Here is a 13,867-nt window from a genome sequence, read left to right as displayed (position 1 = left end):
AGTATATGCCTGTCATTTAGGCTTGACTGCCACATGGCTCCAAGCAGGCACAGGTCAGAGGGCCTTGAACTGTATTGATTGGAAACGCCAGAACAAATGTATTAGTTCTTACTTTCACCATGAGCAACATCAGCAAAATCTAAAAGCTTGCCTAGTAGAAAGGTGAAGATGAATTGCAGGATCAACTCTTTGTTTAAATAATTTTCAGCTATTAATCATGGGTATGAGTTTGAGTTTCAGTGGTATACGAACAACTAAGTGGAATTGGGGCTCATATAACTTCTCAGTATGTTTCATTTATTTTCAGGCAAGTTAGTTCAGTTACACAGATACTATTTCTATCATTTGATCTAGCTGTGCTTAGGTTGACTTTCAGTTTTGACCTTTTTGTCAGCGCTTTTCATCATCTCTTGCAAAATACAAGGAACGGTTTGAGAATCTCTGTGATACTGGCAGACTAGAATACCATAGTCAAAAAGGCCATGAGAAAATACCAAGGATGTGATCTTAAAATAATTCTAGGAGTGATAATTTCTGTTAGATCAAAGAAATCTAAATGTAGCCCAGCAGCACTGCTATAATTTAGGCAGAGCTTCATGAGACTCTCAGCTTTGAAAATGCAACTATGGAGATTAATTAAAATGTTCTGTCTATTTAGAAAAGTCAACATTGTAGCTATATAATACACCAAAATAATGTTTTGAAACTCTTTTGGGTAACTTCAGGGTTCCTTAGAATCTTTTCAAGGGTTCTTTAGGAATAAATTAATTATTTAGAAAATGTATATCCTATGCCTGAATATGTTTTAAAGAAGACTAATAATAGATAACGGCTCTAGCGTACTACAATCATAGGAATTGCAAGCCACCCCGATAGAGAATAAACCTGGCTGCATTGTTCACAAGCCTTAGGCTGGATGTCAGGCAGCAAGGTGAGGGTCATTTTTCCCCAGTTAAGAATATTGAAGAAACTAAGGTCTAGAGACACATGTGCAAATGCACATTCCTCTAGAGATATTGAGGAAGGGACAACCCAGTTTGCAGAAGCTTCTTAGTAGTCCAGGTTTTTTGGCAGCTTCTAATGACTTAATGCTAGATTGTAGCTGGCATTATGGCAGCCCAATTTCTTTGTGTGTGGTAAGACTACAGTACATATAATGTGTATACACAATGTCAAACCACACAACCCAGCAGCTCTTGATTTCCTGACCCTTAACTGAAGCAGGAATGTGCTTTCTTTTTGCTCTCCAATTCATGCAACTACAGTAGGAATTCAGCATTCCTGCTGGCAGAGATAAGATACTACCTTTATTTCTACGCCTGCTTGTTTGACCATGGAATGGGGGCCAGACTGATCTACCTCTTGCCATGATTCTTTTCACTTTTTCTAAGGAAGGACAGCAAGAATCTGTTTCCCTTCAGCTTTTTAGTCTCAGTTCAGTAGTAGCCACTTGAGAAGCTGTTCATCAACCACCATGCCATGTTTTTTTCTACAATGGCGTGCACATGATGGGTTCTAGTTCTAGTTCAGGTGGAATGACTGTATAATTAAAATACAGTATATTCTAGTAATTAAATAACATAGCTGAAACCATGTTGTTGGCCTCTAGTCTTCCATGCTGTCTTCCATCTGTGGCTTGGTTAGCATATATAATCTGTAAGATGGTATATTGTTATTGCTTTTTATTTTCTGTCCAAAATAGAATGAGCTTCACCTTACAAGCAACAGGGGGTGTCTTTTACAAGCAACACCTTACAAGGGGTGTCTTTTAATTATTTACCCAGACTTGTCATACTTTTTTTCCTTCATTTCCCTGAGTTAAATAAAAATAGAACTTGAAAAATCACTCTGCTTGTCTTTCATTGTCTTTGTCTCCTTCCATACATTTTTATTTTGTCCATGTGTTTACCTTTATCACTTTAATTTGAATCCTTTTTCTTCTTTAGAAATTGGTACATGTAGAAAGTGAAATGCTCCAAGGAAGCTTGAAAAGGCTTAGTTCATGAGTGCAAAATTAACTAGGCATCTACTTAATACGTTAGCATTAAATCTTATTACGTATCTTGAACATATAGTATTATATTCTAAAAACATACTTGGATACAGTAGTTTAAATGCATTATTCAACTAGGTGTATTTATAGCAGTAATATCTAACTGTTTCCTAAAGTCCCTTACTTAAAGCTTAATATGAAATATACACAGCCGGATCTTGAGAACTTTTACTTAGAAATAAGTTAGCTTGCATTGTGAGACCTACTTCTACATATATGAGCATTTGAATGTAAATGTGAAAAAAATATCCTAAAAGAACATTTATAATTCTGTCATTATGTGCTCCTGTCCTCACTAGGAAAATCAGATTTGCTGAGTGCATGATTGTGTTAATGTAGTGTATATAGTGGACCTGTTCTCCAAGATATCTAAACATTACCCCATTTCAATATTTTGAAAAATATTTTCAGTTATCACCAACTTAGTATCTGTGTCAGATTGCACCATTCAGTTACAGCTTGATGAAACAATGCTACAATCCTTTATCGCCTCTTAATTTTTCATTGTACATATGTATGTATTTTAGGTGTGCAATACAGTGTACAAAATTAAATGATTAAGATATAATAGGCTCTCCAAAAAATAAACAAATTGAACAGCAGTTTAGAGAAATTAAATCAAATACTTTCCATATCTGTTTGGGGGAATTTCTCAAGATCTGAAGATTTTGTACAACCCTGAATACGTAGCAAACATAATTTCATAGCTGCACTTGCATCAACATGTGTTATAGTATTTTACTATTTTCCCTATTCTAACTTGTTTCAAGATTGTGCATAAATCTACCCTCCACCTTCCATATTTTATGATTATAGCCCATCAGCTAATCCTTGTTCATCATTTGATGCTGAATTTATTTGGCTTTATTATTACGAAAAAAAGATTCAAGGTGGAATATTTTAACCTAGGTCCAGGGGCTAGATTAACCTAATAATTTAACTATGTATTGACTGATTATGTGACATCAAGTCATTTTCGACTCCTAATGACCACATAGATTTTCTCCATGACAATCTATTCCTAACCTGTTCTTTCAGGCCTCCCAGTGCTGAACTATACTTTAGAACTTATCAAAGGTGGTATGAATATAAACAAATATCTATTATTCCTAATAGCTGTTGGTTATGCACACATACACATGCTCCCACCCACCCACTCACACTCTACTTCTGCAACCAGGAAAATACATTTCTATGTTCCTGAGAGCTTTTAACTTTATTTGACAGTGCTTTTTATGTTTGGTTGTAAGTATTTATTGCCTTTGAGTCCTCTTTTCTATTTTGAACATCCTTTTGCATATCATGTGGAAAAAAATAACTATATATATAAAAGAAATATCGAGTGGGATAAACTGCTTGGTAATAATAGGGGAAAACAGATGGCCTATGTATGCTCTTTTTGGGGTGAAATAGGGCGGATGGCTGGATTTGTTAGTGCATCAAAACTAGCTGACATGATTCTGTCTGCAGTAATCCTGCACTGGAGATGAAGCAAGGGTGTGGGAGGTTTTGTATGAGATTTTGCCACCCTTTGCTTGCAATTTCACAATAGAAGCCTGTGTGGAATCTAGTGAGACTTAAAGCTACCCATTGCTGTAGTGAGTGTAGTTGGGCCTCTGTTACTTTTCTCTATCCATCTAATTACAGCTTTTTAAAATCATGCAGCCTGCTACTGAAGCATCTCCTTCTGTCATAATATTGTCTTTCAAGAAAGACTTCTCTACACAAGTGTTATCATTTCACCTTCACAATAATTACAAGAGTTAAGTGTGAGAGGTGAATGGCATCTTTGCAACCAGATTGCCCTCACAGCAACTCTCATATTTCTTTTGCAAAAAACCAAACAAAAAGACCAGGTGAATTGAAAACATGGACGGGGAGTAAGGGAAACAGCAATTTTACTTTTCTGGAAGTGAAGTGAAGTGAAATGAAGTCCCTTTGGAACTCACAATTCAGGATATATTCAGGTTTGATCCTGTTGCTCCTGAGGAAGTGGACAGGATCCTGGGGACTGTCAAGGCCACCACTTGCCATCTTGACCCATGCCCTTCCTGGCTGGTGAAAGCAGCTCGGGAGGTGACGTGGTTGGATCCAGGTGATGGTTACTACATCCTTGCAGGAGGGAGTGTTTCCAGCTGCTTTTAAGGAGGCATTGGTGCAGCCCCTCCTCAAGAAACCCTCCCTGGATCCTTCTGTGCTGGACAATTTTCGTCCAGTCTCCCACTTCCCCTTTTTGGTGAAGGTGGTTGAGAAAATAGTGGGATCACAGCTCCAAAGGGTTCTGGAGGAAACGGATTATCTGGTTCCCTTCCAGTCAGGTTTCAGGCCTGGATATGGAACGGAAACAGCATGGGTTGCACTTATGGATGACCTCTGGCGGGAACGGGATGGTGGCAGTGCGACCATCCTTGCTCTCCTTGATCTCTCAGCGGCTTTCGATACCGTCGACCACAGTATCCTGTTGGGACGGCTCAGGGAATTGGGGGTGGGCGGCACAGTCTTGTGTTGGTTCGCCTCCTTTCTCCGGGGCCAATCCCAATCGGTGGTGATAGGGAGCGAGAGGTCCCATCCTCGGCCCCTCCTTTGTGGGGTGCCGCAGGGTTCGGTTCTCTCTCCGCTCCTTTTCAACATCTACATGAAACCGCTGGGCGAGATCATCCGTCATCATGGGATGAGGTATCATCAGTATGCTGATGATACTCAACTATACATCTCCATCCCTGGTGAGGTAAGTGATGCTGTTTCTGCCCTCTCGCGGTGCCTGGAGGCTGTGAGGGTCTGGATGGGGAACAACAGACTTTGGCTGAACCCTGGTAAGACGGAGTGGCTGTGGGTTAATGGCTCCTCTGTATCCGGGATTTTGTCATCCTTGGTGCTGGATGGGGTGGCACTGCCCCAGACAGACCCAGTGCGTAATCTGGGGGTCCTCTTAGACTCGCGGCTCCTGCTTGAAGAGCAGGTGGCAGCTGTGGCAAGGAGGCCCTTTGCACAACTTCGGGTTGTGCATCAGTTACTCCCTTTCCTGGATCGGGATGCCCTTCGAACAGTCACTCACGCCCTTATCTCCCAGATAGACTACTGCAATGCACTCTACATGGGGCTACCCTTGAAGAGTACCCGGAAGCTACAGCTGGTCCAGAATGCAGCCGCGTGGGCTATTGTTGGAGCCCCAAGGAGGGCCCATCTAACGCCTCTGCTCCGTGAGTTGCATTGGGTGCCAGTTTGCTTCCGGGTCCAATTCAAGGTGTTGGTTATCACCTTTAAAGCCCTACATGGCATGGGACCAGGGACCCATTATCTAAGGACCGCCTCTCCCCTATGACTTCAACCCGTCCCACCTGATCACACAGAGAGGGCATGCTTCGGACCCCCTCGGTGAAAGAACTTCGACTGGCGGGGTCCAGAAGGTGGGCCTTCTCTGCAGTAGCCCCTGCTCTTTGGAACATTCTGCCCCCAGAGGTGCGATTGGCCCCCACACAGGCTTTGAAGACCTGGTTCTGCCACCTGGCCTGGGGTGGGGTGGGAATACCTCAAGCATGGGGATGGCTAGCCCCATAGAGGCCTCATCCTTCAGCCTCAGATTTTTCATCCTCTTGGACTCTCCTTTTCCTTTTTAGTAATGTTTTTAATTAAGGTTTTATGTATTTATATATTTTATGTTTTTAATGTTTGTTGTGAATCGCCCAGAGTTCCCCCATTGGGGGGAGATGGGCGGTTGAAAAATTTAATAAATACATAAAAATAAATAAATAAAATGTTGATTGGATAAAGCTACCCCCAGGACATTCAGGGGAAATACTGGACACAGTTTTATTTTCAGCAAAAAAGATGTATTGCTGATTAAGGTTGGGTTTGTGTGTGTGTGTCTGTGTGTAAATAGACATTTATTAACCTTTTATTTTCCATTTACATTTTATATGCATTTTGATACATTTTTGAAATAAGAATTGCACTGCACAATTTGTAGAAATACAAAATCTGAAGAATAACCGTATTGTGATCTGCATATTGTAGTGTGGGCTTTATGGCTAAGTATTTATTGATTTACTATATGTACTGCCACACTCCCAAAGAATTTGTGGCACTTTACATTTTTAAAAATAGTATGCCTAGAATATAATAATCTTTTTACTGCATAAATGTGGACTTCTTTGGGAAAATATATATTATCTTGCCATTTCGGAGGTACAGTATATTGACCTTGTAAATTATTTAATACTTACAGGAGGACTAGTAAGCAGTTCTTTTTTAATAAGAACTTTATAAAGTTAGGAGGACTAGTAAGAAGTTCTGATTAAGTTCTGGGATATTCTAAATAATATATCTGAACCTCAAGAAATGGTCCTCTGTGAGATTTATGTATTTTATCTCAATATTTTTTGCTGAACCATGATTTGTTAAATAAGCCACAGTTAGCTGAGCTAATACAGGTTAAGTCAAAACTAAGCAAACCACATTCTTGCTTTAGTGTCATTGTGCATGGTGCTACTATGCCAGGAATAGACATACAGTGGTACCTTGGGTCACGAACTTAATTTGTTCCGCGACTCTGGTCGCGACCCGAATTGGTCGCGACCTGAATCAAATTTTCCCATAAGGTTCAATGTAAATACGGTTAATCCATTCTGACCCCTATGAATTTGGTTGCCAACTGATTTTGGTCACGACCCGAATCAAATTTTCCCATAAAGTTCAATGTAAATAGGGTTAATCCGTTCTGAACCATATGTATTTTTTTTTAAAACCACAAAAATATGAAACCAAGTACAGTACAGTACAGTATGAAGAGAGAACACTAACCTTGCTCGAGGTGACTTCTGGCATGGAGGACAGGAAGGCGGGTGGGGAGGCGGTTATTGTTTGGAGGAAGAGTCCCCCTCCCTACAGGAAGCCACGACCACGTGTCACAGCAGGGAAAATGGCCGCGGATCCTGTTCATCACCCGATGTGGAGTTCGTGAACGGAAGCAAAATTTTGCGAACAGTGCTGTTCATGAATCGAATTGTTCATGAAGAGAAGTGTTCATGACCCGAGGTACCACTGTAATAGGTAGAAAAGATGGTTGTGAATGAGCTTAGGTCAGCCCAAGTCCTACAGAAACCATATTTCAATGGAGTTAAGAATGATCCATCATCACTGACTGTTGAATGCCACAAACTAACTATTTGAAGCAACTGCTATGGTTATATGCTACCTGGAACAAGTAGCAAGGTTACCAAAATGTGTTTCACAGTCTCACAAGTGGAATTAACTTGGCATGAATATTTGGATGTTGCCCTGAGTTTCAGGACCCTGTTACCAAAAAAAAAAAAAAAATCAATACAACAGCTAATGATTGTATTAAAATCTCTTCTATGGCAGAAGGTGGGTTGGATCCAAAAGCATCTGAAATCTCAGTTGTATATTGTATTGCTGCAGCTAAAGAAATTCAGACAAATGCCCAGCATCACAGAAAAGTATTCTAGGAAGGTCATGTATATCTACTTGATATGCAGTACTAATCCTGTTGTAGTAACCTTTCTCATACATCTTTCATCAGAGCAACAGTTTTGTTTACTGCCACAGCACAAAACTGTTGTCAGTTCAAGGATGGGTAGTGTGTTTTTGTTGAACTCCACTTTCTATCTACCCTAACCTGGATGGCCGCTAGTGAGAGATGATGCAAATTGCAACACCGTCTGCAGACACACGTCGCCCGCTCTTACTGCAGTGGAACCGTCAGTGAATCTGCTATTATATAAAGCAATAGGAAGTCATGTGTCTCAAGATGTATGGAAATATACATTGGTACTTTGCATTTGAGAGTTTCGTACAGTGGTTACCTCCTTTAAACTCCCTGGATAAATGTGATAGTGCTTAAATGTAGGTACTCCCTCTTCAGTGCTGTAGCAATCAGTGAAAAGCTGGAGGGAAAGCATTTGTACCATTCTGTGGAACCCCGTTTGGTACCTGAAGTAGCATTCTATGATCTGCTCCTTGGTGATGTTTGAAACAAAGACATATCGTGCCAATGGCAAAAGAAATGCACCAGGGAATTCACACTCTACAGGATGAATGATCAAGGAAGATAAATAAAAGCATGACAGACACAACAGAAAAGGCACCTGCTTGACAAGATGCAGAAGTTTGATAGAAAGCACCAAGAAACTGCATCATTTCTTTTGGTAATTCAAAATGAGACAATTTGAGGCCATCGTACTTAACAATGTGAGAGTTTCAAGGTAAGGAAATTGGAAGCTGCATCTTTCAGGCCAGGAAAGATGTAACAGGTACATTTTTGCTTACAAGCAGTAAAATAAGCCTGTCTGAATCCAATCCAGTGTACAGAAATGCAGGAACTTCAGCATATCATGGTGGCAAAGGCTGTAATCTTGATTTGGGATACTTTTTATGTAAACCCAAGTGGGATTCCACTGATCCTGATCATAAAACTGAACTAAGAAACAGAGCTATGAAGAATTTGGAAAGAATAACTGGCATTATCCACACAGAAGCAGATCCAGATATTTTCCTTTCCCTCATAGTACAATGGGAATTGGAAGTTCATTTATTTGACCCCAGCGTCCTTTTGTTGTTGGAGCAATGCTGCTCAACACTTTGGTAAAGCACCCTAACCTTAAACCATTTCAGGTATATAGAAAGTTCTAGGTAATAGGTCTTATTTTTTATCACAATGTATTTAGATTGTGACTAAATAGTAGTATTCCTCCGTAGCCAAACATGCATTTGTAATGCATTTCATTTCGAGGAAGTTTGTATGGAGCATCATCATGTGTTTCTATTAAAAATGCATTTAATATCTGGACTATGCACCTCTCAACATAGAAACTAAAACTGTGCAAAGACCTGGATTCAAAGGGGAAAATGTGACTTGGAGATGCATGTCTGTGAACTCCCTCAAAGCAGTTGTGTTTCCTAGCAGCTGCCCTAGGAAAAGGCGTCTTTAGTTTTTCTTGACAGGTTTCCCTGCGTGCTCCAGATCACATTTCACCCTAACCAAAATATGCGTAACATGCCCCGATATACATCATTAAGGTTTTTGTTATGCATTGTCAGAAAACAAAAATTTTCACAAGTACTAGTTGGCTTTTTTCAAGGAATTTGCACCAGTGCTTGGACAGCTAATGTTCATCTTCTCTGTGAAATATTATATCAAATCACAGCATTAGTTAAGGTGATCAATTTTTTAAAAAATCCAAATTAACCAACTTTTGCTTCCTCTGCCTTTCCTTCTGGCTAGCCAAGTAAAAACAGATCTTTTTGTGTTGTATGAGTAGAATGAACAAAATTTAGTTCCACTCTGCCAATATACTCCTGGACTATTGTGCCCACACTATATAGATACTATTATTAAAGGGATTTATTTAGGAATATGCAATTGTATAATGTAGTCATGACCACTGGGGAACAATTTTGACAGATTGGAACCAAATTTGAAGAGCCAAACTCTTACAGTTAAAGAAACTGATTTTTTTCTGTGAGAAGCCACAATAGATGCCAATCCTATTTATCATATTCTGGGTAACCATAGAGTAGGAAATTAAAATCTTCATTTTAATCCATGGAATGACTAACAACCTCCATTATCATCCTAGGGCTGTCCTCCCCAATAGCCTATCTTCTGAAAGTGTGGCTCCTTGAACGATCAGTCCGCATACTCAAGCTAGGAATTCTGGGAGTTACATTCTCAAAATATTTAAAAAGTGGCAGGTGGAGAAAGCCAGCACTGATGCTATGACCTGGTTAGGATGCACTGGAATTTTCAAGAGACGAATTCATTGAGGAAGGCAAATACTGGCATCTATCAAGTACCCAAGCACTTTTGTCCCTATAAACAGACAAAAAAAGTTTTATATCATTTTAGGACTCTAGAAAACTGCTCTAATTAGAGTCATATCAATCTATCTCAATATTTTGTTGGCAGCATGATTCTTCCCAGCTCTACCCGAAAATGTTAGAGATTAAACTTGGGGCATTGTACATGTGAAGTATGTGCTTTACAACTGAGCTGTAGCCCTTCTGGTTTTGGGGGTGGGGGGGAATGGTTGAAGAGGAGAGAGATCACTACAGTAATTTACTTTGGGCTGGGGGAATGGGTTTATTGTTTTAAGGAATACACTGAAACACTTTGGCCACCTAAGTTCTTAACACTGCAGTTTTGATGCATAAATTTCTTTAACGATGGATCAATTATTTGTGTTTAGGAATTGTGTCAGTAAAGTACATCTCTATATAGAAAACATTTTAGGATTTTTGAACTCATCTTTTTTGTCTGTATGTACACACACATACAACATATTTATGTGTATACATACAGACAAAAAAGATGAGTTCAAAAATCCTAAAATGTTTTCTATATAGAGATGTACTTTACCAACACAACTCCTTCATATTTAGTGCTGAGTTGGTTAAGGACTATCCCTATCTGTCTGATATATATTTATGTTTGTAACTTCTAGCACTGGCCATGTATCTGAGGCTGCAACATTGTGGTCCTTGATAGGGCAGCTAAGGGGCCATAAGAGATGTAGAATTCCCCCCACTCCCAAAAATTAATTTGAGATCAAATGTGCAGATTAAACTTCAGATGCTTCTCCTGGCTCCCACAGAACATTTGATAATACTTTTTCTGACAATGGAAAGGAGGTACACAGAATTTGTTCATTCTGCATGCTAGAAGCTGCAGATCCACGATCCTCTGAACCCCCGGTTAGGTCCCAAAGTGGTCTATGGTAGATCTGCAGTTGGTACAGATTAATTTCCTTCCACTGACTTCAATGAGAAAGAACTTTTTTTTAAGGAAACCTGGGGGAAGAGGGAAAAGCAAGCTGGTCTGGCTGGTTTCTACCTACTGGCAGAAGCCAGACAAGACTGAATGTTTTGGAAGGCCTGATGTCATGATGTCTGTAATCAGCAGTAGCATTGCCTTGCTCATGCTGAAATGTAGAAAGACAGAAAGAAAGAAATGATGGAGACTTCCTGTGAATACTGGGAAGACCATAATGTGGAACCTAGCAAAGATGGGTACAGATGATCAAGTGTAATAAAGACCTCAATTTTCGTAAGAATTCCATGTAATTGTCTATGCTATAATCATTCTCTCTCTCTCTTTTTTTCCTTGCAGTTATGTCAGTTTACTGTTCCTGTTTCCCATTTGGCTGTTTACACTGGTACCTCTGATCCTCTGCCTCCTTCCAGTGTTCTTCCTTCTTCCAGCCCTGCTCTAAGTGCATTTCCTTTTCAGTGCCCTGAGCAACTCTCTCTGCCAAACAGCACCAGCTACTCCTCACCTATTAAGGTAGCCTTAGGCAATACATCTGTCATGGAGAAGAGCTTAGAGGCTAACAGGTTTAGTTCTGATCCCTTTCCTTCCCTCCTGGAAAGGGCTGAGATCTCCATGGATTCTGAACTGGACAACAGTTCTCCAAATGCTATCAACTCTGAGTCCAAAGTGCCACAAAAATCAAAGGTGGCCTTGTCACTGGGCAGGTTCTTGAAATGGGGATGCTTGAATTCACCAGTGTTTGCCACACTTTCACCTAAGCATCCTGCAGTGGCACATGGAAAAGTGCAACCCTTAGATGATCTGAGCCAACACCTGCAACCAAAATCCAAAAAAACATCCACGTGAGTATCCCTGTGGGTTGTTTTACTTGGGCTTAGTGGCCATATCTTATTCCCCAGAACAACAACTATGCATGCTTCATGATTGATTGATTATGTGCCTAGCAACCACATAGGTAGATTTTCTCCATGACAATCTGTTCCTAACCCAGCCCTTCATATCTTCCAACTGTGCACCCATTCCCATTGTAACTGAGTCCATCCACTTGCTCCTGGTTGTCTTATTCTTTTCTTTCCTTCCATCTTTCCCAACATTAGAGCCTTTACCACAGAGCTAAGTCTTCACATAATGTGTCCAAGGTATGATAATTTGAGCCTGTTCATTTGTGTCTCAAGTGAGAATTCTAGATTGATTTGTTCAATGATCCATTTGTTTGTTTTCTTAGCTGTCCGTGGTATTCTCAGGAATCTTCTCCAACACTATATTTCAAAAGTGCCAATATTCTTTCTATCCTGCTTCTTCAAAGTCCAACTTTTGCTTCCATGGAGTGTCAAAGGGATTACCATTGTTTGAATGATTCTGAACTTTGTAGGTATAGACACATTGTGGTATCTGAATATCTTTTCCAAGGCCTTCATGGCTGCTCTGCCATGTGCTAGCCTGTGGCATATTTCTTGACTGCTTGTTCCTTTACTGGTGGTAGTTGACCTAAAAGGCAGAAACTACCTACCACTTTGATATCTTCGTTGTCAGCCCTAAGGCTGGCTGTTCTACCTGTTGCTACTAGTTGGGTCTTCTTTATATTCAATTTTAGTCCCACTTTTTCACTGTGCTCCTTGACTTTCATCAGTGGAGCTTGCAAATCCTTTGCATTTTTGGCTATCAGGATAGTGTCATCAGCATAATGCAGGTTATTGATGTTTCTTCCCACAGTTTTAAAACTACAGTTGTCTTCTTCCAATCCAGTTTCCCTTAATATATGTATATTCAGCATATAGGTTGAATAAATAAGGGGAAAGTACCCAGTCTTGTCTCACTATGCTTCATGACCTCACAGCAAAGCAGACTCCACCCAATATGAATATGGGCATTTTCATTGCCCATCAGCAATCCACCACTGGTTTCTCCCACTTATTTCTAGAAACAAGGTTTTATGCTTCAGAAAAGAAGGCACGAGAGAATATTTATTCTCTTGATTCTAAATGGTACGGTATTATTGGTCACTGCTTTATTCATACGGTGTGCCACCTTGAAGTTTCTGCTGCAGAAATGAAAAAGGAGTTATACAATGTTTGTATACACCAAATAAATGATCAGTTTCTCAACACCTTCATTCCAAATTGTTGGCATGGAAGTATGTAACAGTTAAATTCCAACCAATATTTTAAGAATCTAAATGCAAACCTTTGCTTCTAAATTTGTACCCTTTTCAGGCTTGCACCAAAACAATCTAGAACGGCTGTAGGAACTGGTAGGCAAATGTACAAGAGGGGCCCCTATTTTAATAGTTGCACAACAGCAAAATTCAGTACCAAGCAGCTGGCTTGTTTACTTCTGTAATATCTGAAAAATTGCTGCCAGATATCCAAATTGTGAGGTTTGGATTTGTTTCTTTTTTGCTTAGCTTCTTTCAGATTTCTCTGGAGAGCAAAATCCACCCAGTGGATTCTGGAGTGGAAGAAGAACACCACCATTGGCCTTACAAGGATTCTGCCAAAGAAGTGATCTGCCCATGGGAAACTCTAACCGAAGAAGGACAAGTTGGATAAGAAGAAGACTTTGAAGCTATTAAGATGTGAGCCACTTAGAAATGAGTAATTTTTCCTGGGCCTGAGTTGGCAGGTATTAATCACTTACCATTTGATCTATCCATAATGCTATTAATAAGAATTCTTTGGAATGATTAACAGTTTTTTATTTATTGGTTTTATTTAAATAAAGTATTTTTTAATCATAGAATCATAGGGTTGGAGGGGACCTTGGATCCCACCCTCCATCCTAGAATATCAGGTAGTTGTCAAGAAACTTAATACCGAAATATGCCACAAAATAATAAAGTAAAATAAAGTAAAATAAAGTAAAATAAAGTAAAATAAAGTAAAATAAAATAAAATAAAATAAAATAGTGCCACCCAGGGTCAAAACCACTTGGGTGAGGTATAATGATCGAACAAACATTTTTATTTCAATATTCAATGCCTCTTGTCCAGCATTTACTGTCTTGGCAAATTGGCCCTATCATGTACTGG

General features: G+C 39.7%; 1 protein-coding gene across 1 annotated transcript in view; it reads left to right on the top strand.

Moving 5' to 3' along the window:
- Positions 1 to 13,387, top strand: part of RGS9 (regulator of G protein signaling 9) — a 65,342-nt gene extending 51,955 nt beyond the window's left edge. Inside the window, exons 18-19 of the mRNA XM_007421612.3 lie at positions 11,178 to 11,680; positions 13,243 to 13,387. Coding sequence (XP_007421674.2) covers positions 11,178 to 11,680; positions 13,243 to 13,387 — 648 coding nt within the window. The remainder of the gene's footprint in view (positions 1 to 11,177; positions 11,681 to 13,242) is intronic.
- The last annotated feature ends 480 nt before the right edge of the window (positions 13,388 to 13,867 follow it).

Source organism: Python bivittatus, unplaced genomic scaffold (assembly GCF_059951505.1).
Source record: "Python bivittatus isolate LINGU-HERP-01145 unplaced genomic scaffold, Pbiv_v1 ctg000220_np1212, whole genome shotgun sequence".
NCBI lineage: Eukaryota > Metazoa > Chordata > Lepidosauria > Squamata > Pythonidae > Python > Python bivittatus.
Note: the sequence above shows the minus strand (reverse complement) of the source record. Positions and strands in the feature narration are given on the sequence as shown.